A 23,662-nucleotide genomic window follows, 5' to 3' on the forward strand; every position below is an offset into this window, starting at 1 on the left:
CTAGAAAGTGGCAGGGCTGGGGATCACACGCCCTTCCGCCCCGCCCCCTAGTCTGGTTCCAGACTACCACTGCTTCTCCAGCTTACTGCCAGAAGGTCTCCTGGTGTAGGGGGGTCATATAAGACGGAGGTTTTCACATGGTCTTCTGGGCCCTGGCCTTTAGGGAGTCAAAGTCTGTCTGAGAAATGGGTATGAATACTCGAGCTAGATCTTGAAGGTTGTAGGGACGCACGCTCGGCGTAGTGACACAGGCTGGCCGCCTGAGGGGGCGCCAGCCCCGGCTCCCGGAGCCAGGGAAAGCCAGAGGGAATCTTGGAAACGAATGTCGGGCTCAGACTCTTAGGACCACGGAACGTTGAGAACAGAGCATCTTAGAATGCTGAGAACAAAGCCTCTTAGAACGTAGAACAAAGGCTCCTGGAGTCGTAGAATGGTGAACGAAATGCCCCATACGATATGAGACACAAAAGACGCCTAGATTCTGTTCTGGTGGAATTATAGAATCTTCCACCCAGGCTGGTCTTTTAATTCCAGAATTTGGGATGTGATCGATCTCAGACTCTTAGAAGTTAAGACTGTCTACATACTTTGGGAAGCCTGCTGCAAAATGAAAATACAGGGCCCCTTGTTCAAAAAATCAGAATTTCAAGACAGGAACAGCCTAATATTAAACCAAGCGCAAGGCCCTCCTAAACTGGTCACACGCTGGTGAAGCCGGTCCCGCTCAGAAGCATAATTTTACTGGAGGATGCCGTTCCTAAGCTGGCCTGGTCCTCTAGTTAGGTAGCTGAGTGTCTGGGAAGGCTTCGTGGAAGAGGAGGCAAAATCAGGGCTTGACTCAATAACCCTCACCGCCCCCTGCACAGCCTCAGCAGCTTAGGGTTGCTAGGGGTGGGGGGAGAGGAACAGCTGCCAAACTGTCACGTGGACCCATTCTCTATTTATAGATCACCCCTTCCCCTCTCGCGGGGCAGCCCAATGCGGAGCTGAGCTCGCCCGCAAGGGGGCGGAACCAGCTGCGGGACCGGGGAGGCACGGACCAATGACATTGAAGCAAGGGCGGACTTGTTTCATTGTGACGCGAGAGGGGGCGTGACTAGGACCCAAAGGCTGGAGAGCGGTGGGGCGTGGCGAGGCCGCCCAGAAGCAAAGCGAGTAGGAAGCTGGGAGCATGCGTCGCGTTGGGGGGCGCCGGTGCACCGCCGAGCATCTTCGTAAAGGAGGGTACCAGCCAATGGGCGACGGTTGCTCTGTCGCCGGGGGCGTGGCCATGCAGATACGGCGCGGGTGGGCGGCCCAATGGGCGGGCGCCTATGCAGATGAGACGGTGACAGCCGGGCCAGCGGGCGGGCGGGCAGGCGGGCTGTTGGGGCGGGGAGGTGGGACCCGGAGAGGGGTGGCCGTGGGGCCCGGCCGGGCTGGGGTGGGGGGCCGCAGCCATGATCCGGGCCTTCTCGTTCCCGGTGAGCCCCGAGCGGGGCCGGCTGCGGGGCTGGCTGGAGGGCAGCCTGGCCGGGCTCTGCGAGTTGCACTGGCTCCGGGAGAGGCAGGAGTACCGCGTGCAGCAGGCTCTGCGGCTGGCCCAGCCCGGAATGGGGGGCGCCGAGGCCGAGGACGAGGAGGACGCCGATGAAGACGAAGATGCGGCGGCGGCGCGCCGGGCCGCGGCGGCCCTGGAGGAGCAGCTGGTGAGGGGCCGCCTGTCCGTCCATCCCTCCGCCCCCGTCTGTGTCTGTCTGTCTGTCTCGGTTGGATGCTCAGACACCCGTTGCGGTGGGGGAGGGGGAAAGGACAGGGGGTGGGGCTGGAGACCCAGGAGTACGGGCGGCGGGCGGGCTCCGGCCTCCTCACCCCCTAACTGGGGAAGGGGGGGGTCTGCATCGCCTCCGCTGGGGCCTCGTGAAATGCACAGACCCCTTCCCCAGAGAAAATCCTTCTGGGCGCTAAGTATGTGTCAGGCCTGGGCCGAGTATTTGGCATGCGTTGTCTTCTTGCAGCTTGGGGGACAGGGGGTGATGGTCCCCATTTTACAGAGAAAGAAACTGCGGTTCAGAGATGGCAAGTGACTCACCCAAGGTCACACAGCCAGGGACCCAAACATGCTCCCCTCTGGCCCCGCTACCAGAGCTCCATCTTCCCTAAGTCCTGGTGTGCTTGGAGATCTCCGGAGGGGGCGGGGTGGGGAGGGGGAGGGGATCCTCGGGCCTCCTGGGGGAGGGACCACCAATGAGGGGAAGCTTGCAGTCCCTGAGCACCCCCCCCCCAGGTGATTTTGACTCTTGGTGACACTTTCCCTCCTTTCCTACCTGGTCCCAGGCTTGGTTGACCCCAGAAGAGGCAGGTTGAGGTAGCATGGGGGGAGGGGCCGACTTCGGAACTCCCTGAGTGCTCTAATGGTGGAAATTGAGGCAGAGGTCTCCAGAACAACTTGAGGAGCACCACCCCGCTCTCTTTCTATCTCTGTGACTTTCAGGGTCTCTTTCTATCCTTCTTAATCCTGTGTGTGTGTCTCTGTCTCCCTAGGCTTCTCTTGCATTTCTGCACCTCTCTCTTCCGGCCCCAAGTCCCTGTCCCTGTCTCTCCCTTCCCCTCCCCCCAGGCTGCCAGGCCCCAGACCCGGGTTCCCCTAGCAGATCCCATCCCCAAGCCTGTGTGTGGTCAGAGTTTCCCGTTTGGGGAAACCTGAGACCCGGTGGCGGGGGAGGGGGCTCTCCCCGCCGCTGACCTCCGTTGCCCCCTCCCCAGATGGGGAATGGGGAGGCGGGGGGTCTGCAGCCAGACTCCGGGGCTGCGCGCAAGGCCCCTCCCCCGACCGGGAGAGGGACCCTGCACATTCTTCTCTGGAAACAGAAACAGCTGTGGGAGGCCCCACCCCCTCCCAAAGTTGGAGCCGCCTGGTGGGGGCCTTCGCCCAGCTCCCCCCACCCCACCCCAAGCCGGCTGGGCTGGGGAAGGCACCTCCCACCCTACGAGGAGAGGGATGGGCAGGCTGTGTCCTTCCTTCCTGTCCCTCAGTCTCGCCCTCTCTCTGCCTCAGTCTCCTCTCTCCGTCCTTCAGCCGCCCCATCCCTGCCCCTAAGTCTCCCCCCTTCTCCCGCCCCTCCGGCTCCCCCCACCCCCCAGGAGGTGGTAGTGGAGAGGCCTCTTTCCCCCACACTCTCCAGGCACAGCTCCGTCCCAGCGTCAGCGAGGAGGCGGTGGCAGGCAGCGGGAGAGAGACAGCGGCACCGAGGGAGGAACAGAGAAGCGCTAAATATAAACTCCTCTGCTGCAGGGGGTTCCTGGGTCCTTCTGAGGAGGGTGTGGGGACCTCCTCTGATCCCTGAGCCTCTGTCTCAGGATACTTCCCCCTCCCGCCCCTCTCCCTGAGCTCCCCTCCCCTGCCCCAGGAATACACTCCCTTTTAAGCAAGAAAGATTGAAGCCAGACTTAATTCGTTCCTAAGAGGAATGGTGGGGAATATAGGTAAAGACTAGGGCTATTTGGAGAAAAGAGGCAAGAATCCTGAATGGGGGTAGGAGTTCCGTTCTCTCCCACCAAGAGAAAGGGTCCCCTTCCAGCAAGAAGGACTCAAGTTAGACTTGCAGAAGGACTTCCTAGTAGAGATAAAGGGAATTGGAGAGCAGTGGGGACAAAGGTCTGGAAAAGTTTGGGCAAAGGGGTTTCCAGGGGTCATAACCACACGCATGTTGACCCTCCCTGGATGGCAGCAGGCCGACTGTTGAAGGCTTTGCAAAAAAAAAAGAAAAAAAAAAAAGAAAAGATGAGGGGCACACAGGAAGCCAGATTCAGGCCAAGGTCCTTCTGGTCTTTTTATTTTTTTATTTTTTATTTTTATTTTTTTTAATATTTTTATTTATTTCTAGGAGAGAGAGAGACAGCGTGAGCAGGGGAGGGTCAGAGAGAGAGGGATTCACAGACTGAAACAGGCTCCAGGCTCCAAGCTGGCAGTCAGCACAGAGCCCGACGCGGGGCCCAAACCCACGAACTGCGAGATCATGACCTAAGCAAAAGTCAGACGCTTAACCGACTAAGCCACCCAGGCGCCCCCCTTCTGGTCTTTTTAAAGAGTCGTCATCGCCTTGCACCTGGAAGGGATGGGGTCAAACTTACAAACAGTGGGAGTGTGTAAAGTAGGGTGGTGGTAGAGGGTCCAGGCGTGGGGGAAGGGGAGGCCTCTCCTGTCGGTCTTCCTACTGTTTCTCTTCCCTGCAGTGCAAGAACTGAAATGAGATCGGGAGAACTTACCCCCAGCTCCCAAAGCTATCCATGAAAGGAAATATGAAAATTTTAATTTTTTTAGTGTTTATTTTATTTAAAAAAATTTTTAACGTTTTTATTTATTTCTGAGAGAGAGAGAGAGACAGCGCGAGCAGGGGAAGGTCAGAGAGAGAGGGAGATCCAGAATCTGAAGCAGGCTCCAGGCTCTGAGCTGTCAGCACAGAGCCCAACGCAGGGCTCGAACCCACAAACTGTGAAATCATGACCTGAGCCAAAGTCAGACGCTTAACCGACTGAGCCACCCAGGCGCCCCAGTGTTTGTTCATTTTTGAGACACAGACAGAAAGACAGAATGTGAGCAGGGGAGGGGCAGGGGAGGGGCAGAGAGAGAGGGAGACACAGAATTAGAACCAGGCTCCAGGCTCTGAGCTGTCAGCACAGAGCCCAGCGTGGTGCTTGATCTCACGAACAGTGAGATCATGACCTGAGCTGAAGCTGAATGCTAACCAACTTAGCCACCCAGGCACCCCTCCTATTTATTTTTAATCACACAAGTAAAACACGATTTTATATTTTCCTTGCTAAAAATTCAGAGCTTTGGAGGCTCCTGGGGGGCTCACAGTTGAGTGTCTGACTTCGGCCCAGGTCATGATCTCGAGGTTCACGAGTTCGAGCTGGGTGTGGGGCTCTGTGCTGACAGCTCAGAGCCTGGAGCCTGGTTCTAATTCTGTGTCTCCCTCTCTCTCTGCCCCTCCCCTGCTCGTGCTTGCGCACACGCTCTCTCTCTGTCTCTCTGTCTCAAAAATAAATAAACATTAAAAAAAGAAATTCAGAGCTTTCGTGTAATAATAAAAGCTAGCATTTATTAAGAGCTTAAAAAGAACTGCTGTTTTAGCTCATTTAATCCTTTGACACCCTGTAAGAGAGGGAGTTGAAAGCCATGTTACAGAGGAGGAAACCAGGGCCCAGAGAGGAGAAGTAACCTGTTCCGGATCACCCATGGTCTCTTCTGAGACCTCCTCTGAGGTGTTGAGTCCCTCCAGACCTCTTTCACAGCTTACCTACCAAGAAATGTAGTGTTTTGCTTTGCTTTTTAATTTGTATTTTATTAGAAAATTTGTTTAAGTTTATTTAGAGAGAGAGAGCGAGAGAGAGCACGAATGGGATAGGAGCAGAGGAGAAAGAATCTCAAGGCGGCTCCATGCTGTCAGCGCAGAGCCCAACGCACGGCTCTAACTCACAAACCATCAGATCATGACCTGGGTCAAAATCAAGAACCAGATGCCTAACCGACTGAGCCACCCAGGCGCCCGATGCTTTATTGGGCTCCAGACTGGAATCAGACGCTCTGGAGGTGGGACCCAGTAAGTTAGGTGCGAACCATGCCCTTCAGATAATTCTGACTCACGCTTATGCGATGCCCTTCCCTTTTCTGCTCAGCAGCTCGGCCTTGGTAATGGTCGTATACACAAATGGTGTCCTTCCGTTTTGACAGCTGTATAGTATTCTGCTGTGCACGTTCATTCCCGCAGCAAACATTTCCTGAGCACCTACTGTGTGCCAGGCACTGTGCGAGGCACTGGGGGGAGGGGAGGGGCGCTGCGCCGACATCGCAGGCAGAACTCTCTGCCTTCCAGGAATGACATTTAGTGAGACAGACAATAAACAAAATGACAACCCGATGTATCATTCTGAGCCAGGAGGTCTTTACTGCTGTGCAGCCCCGGGGGGGGGGGGGGGGGGGAGCTATTTTGGAAAGACTGGTCCCAGGAGGGATCAAGTAAGCGAAGATGTGAACAGAGCAAGGGAGTGAGGCAGGAGGAAATTCAGGGGAAACATATCTTATGCAGGTAGGAACTCTCCGGAAACAGCAAGGAGGCCAGTGTGGCCGCGACGGGGGGACACATGACGCGGGACATATATGGGCGATCCGAGAGTTTTTCTAGCCTCCCCCCCCCATACTGCACAGTTGGGCTGCCCCCTGGGTTCTGCTCAAAGATGACGCCACCCTGAGCATCTCTGCACGGCCCAGGGCAGGAGCCCAAAGTGGAATGATTTGTTGACTTTCTTCCCATAAACAAGCCCAGATGGGGGCTTCTGTTGGGGGGGGAGGGGTGAAGACGGGGGCCCAGGAGAGCCGCCGCAGGAGTAGGAAGCTGGGGGAGGGGGGGCGTCTGCGAGGGAGCTGGCCGGTCTTTCTGCCCTAAATAGGCAGGGCTGGGCGCCTGGCCTCCCAGCTCCTCCCCCCCCCCCCCCCCCCCCCCCCCCCCCCCCCCCCCCCGCCGTCCAGACAAGCCGCTTTTGTCTGAGGGTCAACCGTCAGCCTGCGGCTGCTGCCACCCCTGGCCTCACGCAGACCCATGTGGGACTCTCCCTGGATGTTTTCCAAAATGGGGTGAAGCCCTAGTGTCTCGGAGGCCCCATCGGTGTTCTTTAGCGCCTACCCCCATCCCCAGCCACTGCCGCGCCCCTAAAAGGGGTTTCAGCTTCATTCATTCTCCCCTGATAAGAAATGCTCATTTCCTGCAGCAAGAAGGATCCGGGATAGACTCGACAGAATTTTCTCATGGGGATGAGGGGCGAGGGGCAGACACGGGCTTGGGGGGGTGGCTTCTGGGTGGGAATGAAGCAGGGGCAGGAGGAAGATGCGGTCCCCCAGGCAAGGGAAACTGACTTGCTGTGTGTGTGGGGGGGGGGTTGCTGCAGCCCCACCAGGGCTAGACTCACAGAAGGACTTACCAGTGGATGGGGGGTGGGGGTGGGGATGGTTCTTCCCTAGAGAAGGAGCAAAGGACCTAATCGTGGTGTGCCTCTTTTATCCACATGAGGGAAAGAATCGGTCTGCAGCAGGAAGGACTTAAGGAAGCCTTGCAGAAGGACTTTCTGCTGCTGATAAGGGGCAGTGGGGGGAAACGGGAGCATCTGAGAAGAGAAGGTCAAGGACTGGAGAAGGCGGACCCATGGCTAAGGGATCTGCTGGGTCCTGGACACCAACTTTTAGCAGCGAATTGCCCTTGCGGCAAGACCACTGGAGCTTAGACTCAAAGAGGGACATCCTAATAGCGGTTAAGGGGCCAGGAGCACAAATGGAGGGGACGCCCGATAGAGAGGGAGCAAGGGATGGGGCCTTCTGAAGCTTATCATACCTAAGAGAGGGTGATGTCACTGCAGCAGGAAGGACTTGAGTTAGACCGTCCGAAGGACTTCTAATGGGATGAAGGGACAGAGACCCTGAGGGGGAATCCTGGGACTCGGGTGCGGCTTTTACCCTTTCGAAATCAGAGCCTCGTTGCCAAAATGAAACTCTGTCCGTGGTCTGGGGGAGATGCGGGGGGTTGGTCGCCAGAGCTTGGGGGGCGTTCTGACAAGTCTGCTCTCCTCATGCCCCCAGGAGGCCTTGCCCGGGCTCATCTGGGACCTGGGCCAGCAGCTGGGAGATCTGAGCCTGGAATCTGGGGGCCTGGAACAGGAGAGCGGACGCAGCTCAGGTGAGCAGGGTGTGGCCTGGGACACCCCAGTCTTTCCTCCTGCCCCCTACCTCTCAAGCTGCTTCTTGGTCTCTTCCTTCCCCCACCCCTGGCTTCCCCATCGAGGCCCCTGATTCTTTCTCCTCTCCTCCTTGGAATCCAGGCTTCTACGAAGACCCCAGTTCCACGGGGGGTCCAGACTCACCACCCTCTACCTTCTGTGGGGACAGTGGCTTCTCTGGATCTGGCTCCTATGGACGCCTGGGTCCCTCTGAACCCCGGGGCATCTATGCCAGCGAGAGGCCCAAGTCCCTAGGTAAGGTGGGTGGGGTTGGGGCCCTGAGAACCAGGGAATGGACAGTAAGGATGGTTTTGAGCCCAAGCCTCTGAGCCAGGCTGACCTGGATTCGAATTCTGGCTGTGACATTCCCCCTTCGTGTGATTTTTGAGCTTGTTGCTTCTTTCTGGGCCTCGGTTTCTCCGTCGGTTAAAATGGGATTGATAACAGCACCTCCGTCATAGGGAAGTTTTGCATATTCAGTGAGCCTCAGCCCTAATTGCTATTGGACTTGGCACACACGGTAGCCACTCGGTAAACGGCAACGGCTATTGCTCATGTATACAAGTAAGTTTCTGAGCCCCTACTATGTGCCAGCGTAGCCCTATCTTAGTGGTGAGGGATATAGCAGGGGACCAAAACCACAAAAAACCCTGTCCTCATGAAGCTGACTTTGCAGTGGGAGAAACAGGTAATATACAAGTAAGATACACACATACTGCAGCAGACAGTTGGGGAAGGGGACCAGGGAGGGCATCCTCTTTTGAATGGTGGAGGAAGTTGCAATTTCAGAAGACGTGGCCCGGACAGGATGTCACTGAGACTATGACATTTGTGTGGCGCCCTAAAATAAGTGAAGGGGTGGACCAAACATATATCCTCAGGGAAGAGTGTTCCAGGTAGCGGGAACAGCAAGTGCAAAGGCCATGAGGCTGGCATGTGCAACCAGGAAGTCAAGGTAGCCAGCAGGAGATCTGGAATCACAGAGGACGGGGGTTAGAGAGAGAGAGGCTGGGGCGGGACAGACCATTCAGGGTCTTGGGAAGATTTTGTGATGAACCTGGTATGAGGGAAAAGGTGACAGACAGCAGGGTTTCTGATGACAGTGGAAGAGGAGGGGGTAGACAACTTGACCCTCCGAGGCTCTCTGAGAAAGCGCTTCGAGAGCCTCTCCACTCTCTTCCTTTTTTTTTTTTTTTTTTTTGCCTCCCTCCCCAGGAGACGCCAGTCCAAGCGCTCCAGAGGCGGTGAGCGCTCGGGCAGCCGTGCCGCGATCATACTCGGCGCCCTACCCGACGGCGGCGGGCTCTGCGGGCCCGGAGGCCTGCTCCTCGGCGGAGCGGCGGGCCCGCGCGGGGCCCTTCCTGACGCCCAGCCCCCTGCACGCCGTGGCGCTGCGCAGCCCGCGGCCCTGCGTCCGTCCTCCCGCGGACTCGCCGGACGCGCCCGGCGGGGGGCGGCCCCTGGACGGCTACATCTCGGCGCTCCTGCGCAGGCGCCGCCGCCGGGGGGCGGGCCAGCCCCGGACGAGTCCCGGGGGCGCGGACGGGGGCCCGCGGCGCCAGAACAGCGTGCGCCAGAGGCCGCCCGACGTGTCCCCGCCCCCCGGAGGCGCGCGGCCCGCGCCCGAGCCCCCGGTGGAGCGCGCGGGGGGCCGTCCCGCCAGCCCGGCCGCCTTGGGGCGCGCCTGGGCCTCGCCGTGGGAGTCGGAGACGGCGCCCGAGCCCGCCGCGCCGCCCGCCGCCCCCTCGCCCCCCGACAGCCCGGCCGAGGGTCGCCTGGTGAAGGCGCAGTACATCCCAGGAGCGCAGGCCGCCAGCCGCGGCCTCCCCGGCCGCGCGGCGCGCCGCAAAGCGCCACCGCTGACCCGCGGCCGCAGCGTGGAGCAGTCCCCACCCCGGGAGCGTCCCCGGGCCGCCGGCCGCCGCGGACGCATGACGGAGGCCTCGGGCCGCCGGGGCTCGCCCAGGGCTCGCAAGGCCGCGCGCTCCCAGTCGGAGACCAGCCTGTTGGGCCGCGCGGCCGCGGTGCCTCCGGGGCCCCCCAAGTACCCCACGGCCGAACGGGAAGAGCCCCGGCCGCCGAGGCCCCGTCGCGGCCCTGCGCCCACACTCGCGGCGCAGGCCGCGGGGGCCTGCCGCCGCTGGCGCTCCACGGCGGAGATCGACGCTGCGGACGGACGCCGCGGCCGTCCCCGAGCGCCGGCGGCCCGGGGCCCGGGGCCCGGCCCATCCCCGTCAGCCCCGCAGCGCCGGCTCCTGTACGGCTGCGCGGGCAGCGACTCGGAGTGCTCCGCTGGGCGCCTGGGGCCCCTGGGACGCCGGGGGCCCACAGGCGGCGGCGGCGGCTATGGGGAGAGTGAATCGAGCGCCAGCGAGGGGGAGTCGCCTGCCTTCAGCTCCGCATCCAGCGACTCAGACGGCAGCGGCGGCCTGGTGTGGCCGCAGCAGCTGGTGGCAGCCACCGCAGCCTCTGGGGCAGGGGGTGGTGCAGGCGGAGGGGCGCCCGCGGGCCCCGCCAAAGTCTTTGTGAAGATCAAGGCTTCCCACGCACTCAAGAAAAAGATACTGCGTTTCCGTTCGGGTTCTCTCAAGGTCATGACTACAGTGTGAGTGTGGGGGTTTGCTTGGGCTCCCCCTTCATGGCCTCTGCACCACCACACACCCAATCACTGCCCCTTCCGCACCTCCATTCCAAAGACCACCATTTTCTCGGCTTCCAAAGACCCTTCCTCCACTGCCCCCATCCACTGCAGTCTTGGTTGAAGAGGCTCCCCCCCCCCCTCGCCATAGGGAGGACTGGGGGAGGAGCCCTGTTTGACCCAGCTCAGCTGCTGGCTCTGCAGCATTTGGGCAAGAAAGTTCCCTTTGTCTGGGCCTCACTTTTCTTCATCTGTACTATGGGTGTAATATGGTATGCAGAAGGGGTAATTCCGTTTGAATTTCCCCATTTTAGTTTAGACACTTAGTCCGTTTGTTCCCGTTCACTTCCATCACCGAAACTTCTTACTCCTTCTTTCCATGCCCAGATATGGTGCCCCCCCCACTCCCTCATTCACAAAGTGCCCCCGTCCATGTCCCTGGATTCTTAAGATATCCCCTTGGCACCTGTCAGAGACTCTGTGTCTGACCCAGGTGGTGCCTGCGGAGTGCCCTGGGAAAGGAAGGAGCACTGATTTTGGGGTTTTGAGGGTCACGTAGGAGGTGGTAACACCTGGGAAGAAAGGCTCTTTTCACCTCTATCCCCGGACAGTTATGGAGGATTAGGAGGTAGAAGAGGGATAGGAAGATTGTTTCTATCTCATGCCCCCCTTCTCTCCCCTCTCCCTTTGGGGGGAGGGGGGAGAGCCCAGGATGACCCCCGGCTGTTCCAATCCAGTATTTTTTTTTCTTTTTTAAAATTACTGTATTTATTATGACGACGGTGACTCCCCAGCGCACAGGGGGGCCGGATTCTGTGTGTTTCTCTAACCTCTTTGTAAATAAATGCACACTGTTACATACCTGGCAGACTCTCCTTCTGTGGCAAAATGGGAGAAACGGCTTTCCTTTGGGCATTTAGTGAGCAACTACTGTTTGCCTTGAATATAGTAGTGTCTGGAGCCAGGTGGCAGAACTCAGGGAGGGCCTCAACCTGATATTCCTACCAGTGGCTGGTTTACGACAATGAATCTGAATCTGACCTTTGAGTTGTGTTTGGTCAAAAACATGGTTTCATAAAAATGTAAGTAAAGGGACGACCCACATTTCTCTTCTCAGAAATCATCATAATCAGCTTGATGTGTATTCTTGAATGTTTTCCTTTATGTGTTTGCATACAAATATGAATTTAAGTAACTAAAGAAATATATAACCATAATATATAACCATTATATCTACATATATACTATGTATACTTACATATATACATGTATAAATTGAACCATATATTTGTATTATCAGTTTTATTTTCTATTCTATTATTTAATAGTAGTAGTACTATTATTATTTGGTGGTGTTAAGTCATCGATGTCCAGAGATTTCTTTATGGGAAGGATTTTAATTAAGAATTGGATTTCTTTGGGGCACCCAGGTGCCTCGGTCGGTTGAGCGTCCAGCTCTTAATTTTGGCTCAGGTCATGATCCCAGTGTCCTGCGTCAGGCTTCATGCTGAGCCTGGAGCCTGCTTGGTATTCTCTTCTCTCTCTCTCTCTCAAAAGAAAAAAAAGGCGGCGGGTTTCTTTGATGATTATAGTACTATTTAGCTTTTCTCTTTCTTTCTGTGTCAGTTTTACTAAGCTGTATTCTTCTAGGAAATTGTCCATTTCGTCTAAATTTAGATGACATTTTCCTATCACTGTATAATTACTGCTTAAAAATTTTTTTAACATTTATTTATTTTTGAGAGACAGAGACAGATCATGAGCAGGGGAGGGGCAGAGAGAGAGGGACACACAGAATCAGAAGCAGGCTCCATGCCCTGAGCTGTCAGCACAGGGCCTGATGCGGGACTCAAACCCACAAACTGTGAAATCATGACCTGAGCCAAAGTCAGACGCTCAACCGACTGAGCCAGCCAGGCGCCCCTGTTAAGATTTTATTTATTTTATTATTTATTTACTTATTTATTTTGAGAGAGCATTCACAAGTGAAGAAGGGGTGGAGAGAGAGGAAAAGAGAGTGTAGAACCCAAAGGGCGGCTCAAGCTCACCTGAAGTAGGGCTCGAGCTCACCCAAAGTGGTACTGGAACTCACCAGATGTGGGGCTCGAACTCACAAACCGTGAGATCATGACCTGAGCCTAAGCTGGATGCTTAACCCACTGCGCCACCCAGGTGCTCTAAGATTTTATTTTTAATTAATCTCTACACCCAACATGGAGCTTGAACTTAAAACTCCAAGCTCGAGAGTCGCATACTCTACTGACTGAGGCAGCCAGGAGCCCCCTATCACTGTATTATTATTATTAGCTGCATAAGAGTCCACTGTGGGATTGTCAGCTCTCCCAGTTATTTTGCTGTTAGGGACCTTGCTGGAGGAATGTCCTTGCACCTCTATGTGCATATATGCATGTATTTCTGTAGGCTTCACTCCTAGAAATAGAATTGTTTGGTCATTATAGTACGCTCATTTATTTTATTTTTTTTTTTAATGTTTTATTTATTTCTAGGAGAGAGAGAGACAGCGTGAGCAGAGGAGGGTCAGAGAGAGAGGGAGTCACAGACTGAAACAGGCTCCAGGCTCCGAGCCGGCAGTCAGCACAGAGCCCGACGCGGGGCCTGAACCCACAAACCGCGAGATCATGACCTAAGCGAAAGTCGGACGCTTAACCGACTAAGCCACCCAGGCGCCCCTATAGTACGCTCATTTAAAAACTTTTATTTGACACTGCCACACTTCCTTCCACTAAAAGTCCCTTCAGGGGGTGCCTGGGTGGCTCAGTTGGTTGGGCGTCCGACTTCGGCTTGGGTCATGATCTCAACGGTTCATGGGTTCGAGCCCTGCATCGGGCTCTGTGCTGACAGCTAGCTCAGAGCCTGGAGCCTGCTTCGGATTCTGTGCCTCCCTCTCTCTCTGACCCTCGCCTGCTCATGCTGTCTCTCTCTCTCAGAAATAAATAAAACATTTAAAAAATTAAAAAAATAAAAGTCCCTTCAGCTGACATTTCCAACAGCAATTTCTGAGTTGCCCATTTTCCCACCTGTCCACCAGATATTTTTGCCAATCTCATGGTGGGGGCAAAACCGTGTTCTGTTTTAATTAGGATGTCTCTCTCCCTGTTTCCTTGAAGCAACACATACTTCTGTATGTCCATTGGCCCACTTGTCATTCAGTGAATTGCCTGTTCATACTGTTTGCCCATATTTCTATTGGATAAGATCAATAATCATACTAGTATCATGGATGGGTAAGTAGACGTTTGGGGAGGGGCCATTACTTACCCTGATCATACAGCAAGAAGGAGAGAGCTAGGGCTAGCCCCCCTCCCCCAAACCAGACTCCACAGTCATATGGAGAATGGTATTTGTTCTGCTTTGACCTTTGTGTCTAGATGGGTGGGTCCACCTCGCTGTAGCTTTGAACTCTGAGAGAGCAGGAGACCAGGCCAGTTGTGCTCACCTGCATCCCCACTGCCCCCACTGAGGCACTGGGGCCAGGGGCGGGGAGGGCAGTGGGCAATGTGTGTGTATGGATAAACAAGTATTTCTTTTCTTTTTTTTTTATGTTTTATTTATTTCTAGGAGAGAGAGAGAGAGAGAGACAGCGTGAGCAGGGGAGGGTCAGAGAGAGAGGGAGTCACAGACTGAAACAGGCCCAGGCTCTGAGCTGGCAGTCAGCACAGAGCCCGACGCGGGGCCCGAAACCATGAACCGCGAGATCATGTCCTAAGCGAAAGTCGGACGCTTAACCGACTAAGCCACCCAGGCGCCCCAACAAGTATTTCTTTTCAAGTACCAATGAATAAAAGTCAATTTTAAAAGTTTGCCAAGGGGCGCCTGGGTGGCGCAGTCAGTTAAGTGTCTCACTCTTGATCTTGGCTCAGGTCATGATCTCACTGTTCATGAATTCAAAGCTAGCATCGGTTTTATGGTGTGGAGCTTGCTTAGGATTCTTTCTCTCTACCCCTCCCCTGCTTTGCTCACTCTCTCTCTCTCAAAATAAATAAATAAACATTTTTAAAAATTGCCAGGAAAAGCCATTGCTTGTCAGGCTTTTGGGAATATTTGCCCCATCTCCATTCCGTTAAGAGAGGCAACTAACGTCAGAAAGGGAAAGGGACTTGTCTAAGGCCACACTGGCCACCACGGTCAAAATGACTAAAGTGCACATGGATGACCTTTCATCTTCTTTTTTTAAGATTTTGGTACAAACTCATTTAAAAATACATAAATAACAGTGGGGCGCCCAGCCGGCTCAGTCTGTAGAGCATGCGACTCTTAATCTCAGAGTCATGTGTTTAAGCCCCCACCTTGGGTGTGGAGCCTACTTAAAAATAAAAAATAAAAAAAGAACAGCTAACTGTTAAATTGAGCATTTATTGCCTGCCAGACTCAATTCTCAGTGACTCACTTAATCCTCACAACCTCGAGGGCATATTAGATAGATAGATGGATACTAGTATGCCCATTTCACAGATGCAGAAACCGAAGCACAGAGATGTTAAGTAACTTACCTGAAGCTAATAAGTAGCAAAGCCAGAATTTAAGTTCAGGTTGCTTAAGAGTGCATGCTCTTAAGCACTGCCCGACATAGCCTATTTGCTGTATGGTTTATCTCTAAGGATACAGAAGGAACTGCTTATAGGGACGGGAGCTGGGGGGAGGGGCGGAGGTGTTGACATAACAAATAAATAAGGTCTATGATCTGTTAAAGGTGACAAGCATTATGGGGGAGAACCGAGCAGAGCTCTGAGGAAATTGGGTGGGATGGGGGAGCAGAGGAGTTTGTGATTTTCAGTAGAGGCATCAGAATGGTCTGAGAAGGTGACATTTGAACAGAGATCTGAAGGAGGTGGGGGAAGGGGGTGTGTGAATATCTTGGGTAAAGGGGTGGGAGTAGCTAGAGTGGGGGGGGCAGAGAATGGTAGGGTCTACGACATTATTCGGGGCCTCATGGGCCATGGTGAGGGTTTTGGTTTTTACTTCAAGGGAGGTGGGAGCCATGGGAGAATTCTGAGCACAAGAGGGACTTAGAGGCTTTTGCGGGGGGGGGGGGGCGGTGAGAGGGTTAACAGCTCTATTGAGCTATACTTCACACATCAGGGCACCTGGGCATCTCAGCTTGTTAAGCTTCCGACTCTTGATCTCAACTCAGTTCTTGATCTCAGGGTTGTGAGTTCAAGCCCCCAGTTGGGCTTCACACTGGGTGGGAATCTTACTTAAAAAATTAAAAAGTCAAAGGATACCTGGGTGGCTCAGTCTGTTAAGCACCCGACTCTTGGTTTCAGCTCAGGTCATGATCTTGCAGTTCTTGAGTTCGAGCACCGCGTTGGGCTCTGGGCTGGCGGCATGGAGCCTGCTTGGGATTCTCTTTCTCTCAAAATAAAGTTTTTAAAATGTTGAGGTATAATTCACATACCATAAAATTCACCCATATAGAGTTCAGTGGCTTTTAGTATATTCACAGAGTTGTACAACTATCCCCATATTAAGTGTCTGACTTCAGCTCAGGTCATGATCTCATGGTTCATGAGTTTGAGCCCTGCCTCCGGCTCTGTGCAGACAGCTCAGAGCCTGGAGCCTGCTTCAGATTCTGTGTCTCCTTCTCTCTCTGCCCCTTTCCCACTCACACTCTGTCTCCCTCTCTCTCAAAAACTGAATAAACATTTAAAAAACGAAAGAAAAGAATTCCCTTAGGTGTCATCCTCCGGTATCTCCAGCCCCTGGAAATCACTTATCTACTCTGTGTCTCTCTATATATTGGCCCACTCTGGACGTTTTATATAAATGGAATCATGCAATGTGTGACCTTTTAAAGTGACTGCCTTCTTTCAAGTTTCATCCCTTGATAAAATGAAATGAAAGGGTTTTATTTCTTTTTATTGCCTAATGATATTCTATTGTCTGGACATCCCGCATTTAGTGTTCCCACTCATCAGTGGATGGACATTTAGGTTGATTCCACTTTGGGGCTGTTATGACCAAAGCTGCCCCGAACATTCGTGTACAAGTTTTTGTCCGGAGGAATGTTTTCATTTCTTTTATGTGGATACCTAGGGACTGGAATGGCCGTGTCTTCCTAACTCTTTAGCCTCTTAAAGTAGTGCCAGACTGTTTTCTCCAGTGGCTATGCCACTTTACTTCCCACAACCGGCATATGAAGGCTCCAATTTCGCCACCTCCTCGCCAACACACGCTATTATCTGGGGACTTCGTTTCAAACAGCGTCCCTCCCTCTGGCTGCCCTGTGGGGGCCCCGGATGAGGGAAGCCAGTGAGGAGCTGTGGCTGGATCAGAGTGTGGGCAGCGAAGGAGGTGGGAAGTGACTGCAAGCGGCAGTTAGTGGCAGTTGCTACGACATCAGTTGTGGGTGCGAGGGAGGGAAGGCAAGAATGACCCCAAAGATTTACTATCAGATGGATGGGACAGAAGTAGGAGGGGGTTTGGGGGTTGGAATCTGGAGTTCAGTGTTGGGACGCGAGTGTGAGATACCCCCTAAGACATCCAGCTGGGAATAGACAGCGGGCGATTGCGTATTGACCCTGGAATTACTGTTGGCGTTCATTGCACATCTCTTGAATAATTAAAAGTTAAAGCTGAGGCCGAATCCAGGATCTCAGTTTCCCCCTCCAAAAAATGGGTGCAATAATGCCACTGACTACCAGGCTGTTACGAGGCCGGGGCGACTCGCGTGCAGCACAAGCCAGGATTGCACATCTGAAAACCGAAGTTACACGTCGGGTGGAAAGACGGCTGAGGTCTGCAGCTCCGGCGAGAAAGGGAGGTTATTTAAGTATGGTTCAAGCCGCGTCGGTCCGTCCGTCTCCCCCGCCCTCCCCCCCGCCCCCGGCGTCTGGCAGCCGTCAGAGAGGAGGCTAGGAGATTGGGTCGTCACCCTGGCTTCCCCCACTCTAAGCTGGGTTTCCTCCTTGGGGGCGCCCGGGGCCAAAATCGCTGATGGAAACCAGCTGCGGGAGGCGCAGAGGCTCGGCGCACGCCCAGGCCCCTCCCCGGCGCCGGCCGACCCCGCTGAGGGGGGAGGACGAGGCCGCCCTAGCTCCCCTCCCCCCCTCCGCAGCCGGGCCCGGGGCCCTGGCACGTCCGGCGCGCCTGATGCTTTCCAGATGTGAGCCCGGTTCCCTTCCCCCACCGGGCCGCGTTGCTTCTGCGGGGTGGCGGGGGCGGGGGGGAGGGAGAAGCGGGGAGTCGGGGTCGGGTACCCTCAAATCACCGGCACCCGGGCCGGTGTCCCCTCCGCGCTCGTCTCGCTTCCCCATGCAGTCGGTAAAAACCGAATTGGGAAGGGCTGACTGCGTGGAGAAGCTCCCTCCAGGACCGCCACCTCTCCCCAGCACCCGCCCCTGGGGGCACGCCTCATCCAGCCACGCCCCTTATGGTCCGCCTCGGGACGCGCCCCCTGGGGGGCCACGCCCCTAGTCACGCCCCCCGACCGCATCGAGGCCACGCCTCCGGGGCGCGCCCTGGAAGCCCCGCCTCCGCCACAACCCCCGTGGGAGGCTTGCTCCGCGAGTTGGTCTCCGTTCGCTTCTGTGTGTGTCTCTTGGGTGTCTGTGTTTCTCGGTCCCTGTCTCGGCCTCTCCATTCCTGTCCGTGTGTCTCGCCTGTACCCTGCATGTCTCTGTCTCTCTGTCTTTGCGATCCTGGGCCTGTCTCTGTTTCACCTAATCCCTAGGTCTTTCTCTCCAAATTTGTCTCTGCGTCCCTATCTCTCTCTGCCTCTCCCTGAATCTCTGTCCCCCTCTCTTTGAATTTCTCTTGTCCCAGTCCATCTTCAGTTCTCTCCCTCTGGTCTCCAGCCCCCTCCGCCCCGCTGTGTCCCGGCGTCCCTCCCAGGTCTGCGACCCCCGCGGGCCCGCGGGGGCGCCTTGCCTTCCCAGTTTCCACCACCACCTACGGCTTTGGTGTCGGCGGGCCGCGGGCGCCCCCGTGTGGCCATCAGGGGGCTGTCACGAGAGGCCCGAGGGCTGCGTATGGGCGCCCTCAGGGGTGTGGGCAGTGCAGGAAAGACCCTGGGGGTGTCCCTAGGTGACACCGGGAAATGGCGTGGGACGCCAAGAGGCTGTGTGAGCGTGTACTACCGTGAGCTTGTGATGTTATGTGTGTGGCTGTGTGAACTGTGGCATTTTGTGACAACCAGAAATAGGGTGTGACTGTGAAACCATGTGTTATGCAGAGATGCTGTGTGTGACTGAGTGTGTGAGATAATAGAGGTGACGTGGCTGTGTGGGAACCTGTGAGGCTGGGTGTGTCTGAGACACCATTTGGGGGCTGTGACATCAGGAGGGGCTCTATGTGACAGCGAAAGATTGGCATGGTGTGACACGGGGAGGATATGAGGGCTGTGTGGGTCACGTGGGCAGTTGAGGTGGGACAGGGTGTGATGGGCCTGGGCCAACGAGTGTGACAGAGGGACCACGTGGGTGTGACAGTGTGTGTCAGCTACGCTGATCAACTGTGAGAAACTGATGATGTGCGACACAGAGCATGTGGGACAGCAAGAGACTGTCACGGTGTTGTGACAGCACGTGAGGGAGTGTGCCACTGTGCAGGGCACTCAGAGACGAGAAGATGAGAGAGACTGCGTGTGTGTGTGCGTGACACGGGACTGCTGTGTGACGGCAGTGACAGCAGTGTGCGCTGTACATGACAGTGCGTGGGGGACACTCTGTAAGATGGTGTGTGACACCAGGGAGGTCATGCGAGGGTGAGTCACTGTATGGCTGTCACTGTATGGCTGTATAGTGGAGTCACTGGATGCGTGACGGTGTGTCACTGGGTGACACCATAACATACTGGGTGACAGTGTTCCACAAAGGTGTCATGTGAGTAATTCCATGTCACAGTGTGCAGCACGGGAAAAGTGCATGTGAAGTTGCTATAGGGTGTGAGACAGAGAGAAGTTTCAATTGCCTGTGAATGTGTGTGACGTCCAATTGCCTGTGAATGGTCGCCTGTGACACTGTGACGCTGTGTCTGCACCGCTGACACCCTGAGATGGTGTGTCTGGCCTGTGGTATGTGAGGCGGCATTGGTGACGATGTGCCACCCTCTGATGTGCCACACTCTGAGAGACTGTGAGCCACCGTGTGTGGCATTTTGGGGGGAGGCGTGGCTGTGGCCAGTGAGAGAGTGTGGTGAGCGCGGGTCAACCGTGAGACTGTGTGGCAGCGCCACGCGACAGGAGGTGATGTGCACGTGGGTCTGGGGGGCTGCGAGGGTGAGCCTGTGTGCTGAGGGGGCTGGTCTGTGATGGGGCGACGCAGGTGGCTGCTGGGGGGGACATCGGAATAAATGCAGAGCAGGGGCCACCCTTGAAGGCTGTCTTTTCCTGGGAGTGAGTGTGTGCGGGCGTGTTTGAGAGAGACAGAGACAGAGGCAGAGATGGAGGGGGGAGATTGGGGGGAGAGAGGGAGAAAAGACACAGAGACGCAGAAACGGGAAGACAAAGCGGGGACGGACATGGAGAGCGGACCCGAGGAAACAGACCCAAGGCGGTGTGTGTGGGCGGGGGACAGCGGGGAGGAGGCGGGCCCTCAGGGGCTGTGCCCCCGGGGGAGGGGGCGGGGCGGGACTGGAGAGGTGGCGGGGGTGGGGGGGGGACCCAGACGCGTCTCCCAGGCTCTGCCACCTGCCTGCCATCCTGGCCCCCGAGCAGCAACAGGTAGGAGGCTCCGGTCTGGACCCCACAGCTGATCCCTCTGTCTCCATCGCAGCCATGTTCTGTCCGCCTAGGAATGAATCAATGAATGAGTGAATGAATGACTTTCTACTTCTCCATCAGCCTGTCTCTCCCCCAGCCCCTCCATCTCCCTCTCTCCATCCTCCGGTCCCCTCTCTCCTCTGCCCCTTTACCCCCCCCATCCCTCCCATGCCTCTCCCTGCCCCTCTATCATCGTGTCTTCCTCTGTCCCTCTATTTGCCCCTCCCTCCATCCTATCCCACCCCCCCACTCCACCCCTTCTGGACCCTCCGCCTCCCCGTTTCTGTCCCCGCTCTGTCCCTTCACCCCCTCAGTGGCTCTGTGTCCTGGATCCTGTCTCTCTCTCTCTCTCTCATTCTTGTTTTCACTCCTCTATTTGTCCTCCCCTTCCTCTACCTCGCTTCATCCCTCCATCTCTCTCTCCCCCACCCCTGTCTCTCTATTTCTTCCGTGTCTCGGTCTTTTTCGGTCACTCTGGGGCTCTCTCTGCCCCTCCGTTTGCACCCTCTCCGCTCCTCTCGCCGTCATGGCTGAGCGGCCCGGCGCACCCCACCCCCAGCCCTCTCCTTGGCGGCTAATGAGCAGAGGAGCCTTTGAGGTGGCCAGGGCGGGGGTGGGGGGCCCCCCAAGGGGGCCGGAGGGGGCAGCTGCTGCTCCGGCCCTAATGAGGCCCCCTCTGCGCCTTTCCCGCCGCGATCTTAATTCCTTGTTCTCCCCGGAGCCGCCGCTAATTGGCCTGGGGAGGCCCCCTCCTGGCTCACGCTCTGTCCCCGGGGGCCGAGGACACCTGGATCCCGACCCAGCACCTGTGGCCCTGCTCTTCGGTCCCTCCCTCCACCTGCCTGGCGGCCTCACCGCTGTACTTCCGTCCGGCCTTCCCTCGCCCCTCTTTGTCCTTCCCTCCATCTGCCTCCAGGTGCCCCGTCTATGCACCCCTCCATCCCTTCTCTTGTCGCCCCCCTCCCGGTCCCTCTGTCCCTCCCTGGCCTGCCTCTTGGTCGCCCATCTGTATGTCCCTTCATTCCTCCTCTTTTCTCTGGGTTCCCGTCCCTCCCTCTGTCCGTCTCCGGGCACCCCATTCGTACGCTCTCCCACCCACACCCCTGTCGCCGGGTCGCACTACCGCTGCCACCCTTACCTGGGGACCCAGGCTTGTCCCAGCCTACCTCTTCAGCCCCTACTCCCGCCTGGCTTTTAAACTCTTCCCCGCCCTTAGCCATGTCCAACAACATGGCCAAGATCGCGGAGGCCCGCAAGACGGTGGAGCAGCTGAAGCTGGAGGTGAACATCGATCGCATGAAGGTGCGGGGTGGGTCTGGGGAGGAGGGAGGGGGCCGCGGGGCCGGGGTCCAGACTCCGCGCGGTTGGAGGTGGGGCGCGTGGGAAGATCCCCTTCGGAACTGGGTGGGACCAGGGGCGGGGCCAGGACGGGGCGGGGCCACAAGGGGGCGTTTCCGGGCGTGGCCGAGACGAGGGGCGGGGTCTTGGGCGGAGAACAGACCGCGCTCCGGCGTCCGCAGGTGTCGCAGGCGGCGGCCGAGCTCCTGGCCTTCTGCGAGACGCACGCCAAAGATGACCCGCTGGTGACGCCGGTCCCCGCCGCAGAGAACCCCTTTCGCGACAAGCGCCTCTTTTGCGTCCTGCTCTGAGTCTTCGCGACAGCTCACCCACCTCCCTTGCCAAAGTATGAATCCAATAAACGCGGTGACCGTGGTGGTACCTGTGCTTTTGGGGAAACTGAGGCATGCAGCGAGCTTGGGGCCATCACGGGGGAACCTGTCTCTTCTCATCCCTTCTGAGTGTGTTTGGAGCGTGTTGGGGGTGAGGATGAGTGGCGTGTGTGGGGTTTGTGGATGTGGAGGGTGTTCCTGAGGAAATGAGCGCTCCGGACTCTGACCTCCACTGAGCACTCGGCGATGCTGAACTTATTTAATCATCCCAACCGCCCAGAAGGCAGCCGGCCAGTTGTATAGTACCCACTTTGCAGATACAGAAACTGAGCTAGGAGGTAATGAGGTGAAGACTGTGGCTTCCAGTCAAGGCCTCAAGGACTGAACCTTTGAACCAAAGCTGGCCCCTCTCCTCTCCTGAGCTGTAGATTCGTAGGAGCCCCGGTGTCCACCCCACCTTTCTCTCTGCCTGGATGACTCCACCTCCTTTTGTCACAGGTGGCTACCCCCTGACACAGGCTTACCTCTGTGTGTAGCACTGACCTCTGTTCATTCGTTCGTCCGTTCATTCTTCTAAGCTCTCCCTGAGTACCTACCTGCTCTGTGACCAGCCCTGTTCTGGGTGAAGCAGGGTACACAGCCCTTGGCTTTGCCCTCTTGGGGCTCAGAGTCCACTAGGAGACACAGACCTGTTCCCAGATAGTGATGACCCAGACAGGGCAGGGCTGTGGGTCAGGGGAGCTCAAAGGGAGCCCTTGAGTCAGCTTGGGGATCAGAGAAGGCTTCCGGGAGGAGGGGACATCTGAGCTGGGACATGGTGGTAATAAAATTTGGGGACCCAGAGGAGAGAAAAGCGTGGCTGGAGGGAGAAGGAGACACATTAAGGTGTGGCATTCTTTCCTTCACTGGTTATTTTCTTTGTTCTGGGGACACAGGAGGGACTGAGGTAGGTCTGGTTCCTGCCCTGTGTTTCCCGCTTCACACACTGGTGGCCCACGGGACATTTATAGCCTGCAGCTATATATATACATATATATATATTTTTTGGTTCTCTACTTTTGGCCTACATAATGTTTAAAAATGTTCTTGACTTGGTTGCCAACTTGAAAAATAGGAGTACTTCACATAAAAGTCCCTATTTCTGGCTTCTCCCAAATTGGAAGCGCTGGTGACCTCAGACCCGTATAAGCCCTCGGGGTGCCCAGAAAGCCAGGGGATGGGAGGGCGCGGCGGACACTCTGGTGAACCGCAAAGCCCAGGTGAGATGGCTTGGAGAAAGCCCAAAGCAGGCTGGGTGAGATGGGGGTTTGCTCCATCATTTCACCTGGGTGGCTGGAGGGCCACTGAGTTAGAGACCCCCTCTCATCTCCTCACGCCCACTTCCTCTTTTCTCCAGACTAACACCTGTGCTCCCCAGCTTGGGGCTAACGGGGTGGGGGAGGTGGCTGCACCCCTGGATCCTGATGGAGCTCACTCACTGGGCCTCCCCTCCCTGGAGGGGGATGCGTGCTTCTGGTGAGTGCTCCATTATTCGCATCGGATTAGGGTCCCCTGGGCCCCAACTCTGAGCTTCCTGCTGGATTGAGGTAGAAGCGTCTGTAATTACATCTCCCTCCTGCCTCCCACCTCTCAGCCGGCTCCAGCCCCGGTTGCATCATGTCTGTGGGAGCCTCGGGGGAGACTGGGGACAGAGAGAGCCAAGGATGAGCTGGGAGGGTGGGGGGCTGGGGAGGAGGGATGCCTGGAGAGAAGTTGCCAGAGGGTTCTGGAATTTCTCAGACCCAGCATCCTTGCCTCTTAAAACATGAAATGCAAAGGAATCTAGAATCGCGGGACCTCAGAGGGCTGGCGTTCTGGAATCTTTGAACCCTGGGGGGGTGGGGGGGC

The 23,662-nt window shown here is 56.3% G+C and overlaps 1 protein-coding gene across 4 annotated transcripts; it reads left to right on the top strand.

The window, feature by feature from the left end:
* Positions 1-1,417: 1,417 nt before the first annotated feature.
* On the top strand, positions 1,418-21,806 carry LOC120239991 (guanine nucleotide-binding protein G(I)/G(S)/G(O) subunit gamma-8). Of its 4 annotated transcripts, XM_039244561.1 has the most exons (5): positions 1,418-1,688; positions 7,613-7,709; positions 7,852-8,004; positions 21,322-21,407; positions 21,626-21,806. In XM_039244561.1, exons 1-5 carry the CDS (start codon positions 1,440-1,442, stop codon positions 21,752-21,754), a joined length of 714 nt encoding a protein of 237 aa, XP_039100492.1. In that variant the 5' UTR covers positions 1,418-1,439; the 3' UTR covers positions 21,755-21,806. The 4 variants fall into 4 exon arrangements, with proteins under 4 accessions (XP_039100492.1, XP_039100487.1, XP_039100508.1 ...); XM_039244556.1 differs by lacking the exons at positions 21,322-21,407; positions 21,626-21,806 and adding an exon at positions 8,965-11,248; XM_039244577.1 differs by lacking the exons at positions 7,613-7,709; positions 7,852-8,004 and having other exon boundaries at positions 1,641-1,688.
* The last annotated feature ends 1,856 nt before the right edge of the window (positions 21,807-23,662 follow it).

The sequence above is a fragment of the Hyaena hyaena genome, unplaced genomic scaffold, assembly GCF_003009895.1.
Source record: "Hyaena hyaena isolate Hyena2069 unplaced genomic scaffold, ASM300989v1 scaffold_9, whole genome shotgun sequence".
Classification (NCBI taxonomy): Eukaryota; Metazoa; Chordata; class Mammalia; order Carnivora; family Hyaenidae; genus Hyaena; species Hyaena hyaena.

Bases quoted from the DNA above. Each gene is read 5' to 3' on its own strand.
- LOC120239991 (XM_039244556.1), top strand. From the start codon at position 1,440: ATGATCCGGGCCTTCTCGTTCCCGGTGAGCCCCGAGCGGGGCCGGCTG. The intron at 7,710-7,851 runs GTGAGCAGGGTG...CTTGGAATCCAG, and splicing joins GGAGAGCGGACGCAGCTCAG to GCTTCTACGAAGACCCCAGT. The intron at 8,005-8,964 runs GTAAGGTGGGTG...CTCCCTCCCCAG, and splicing joins CGAGAGGCCCAAGTCCCTAG to GAGACGCCAGTCCAAGCGCT.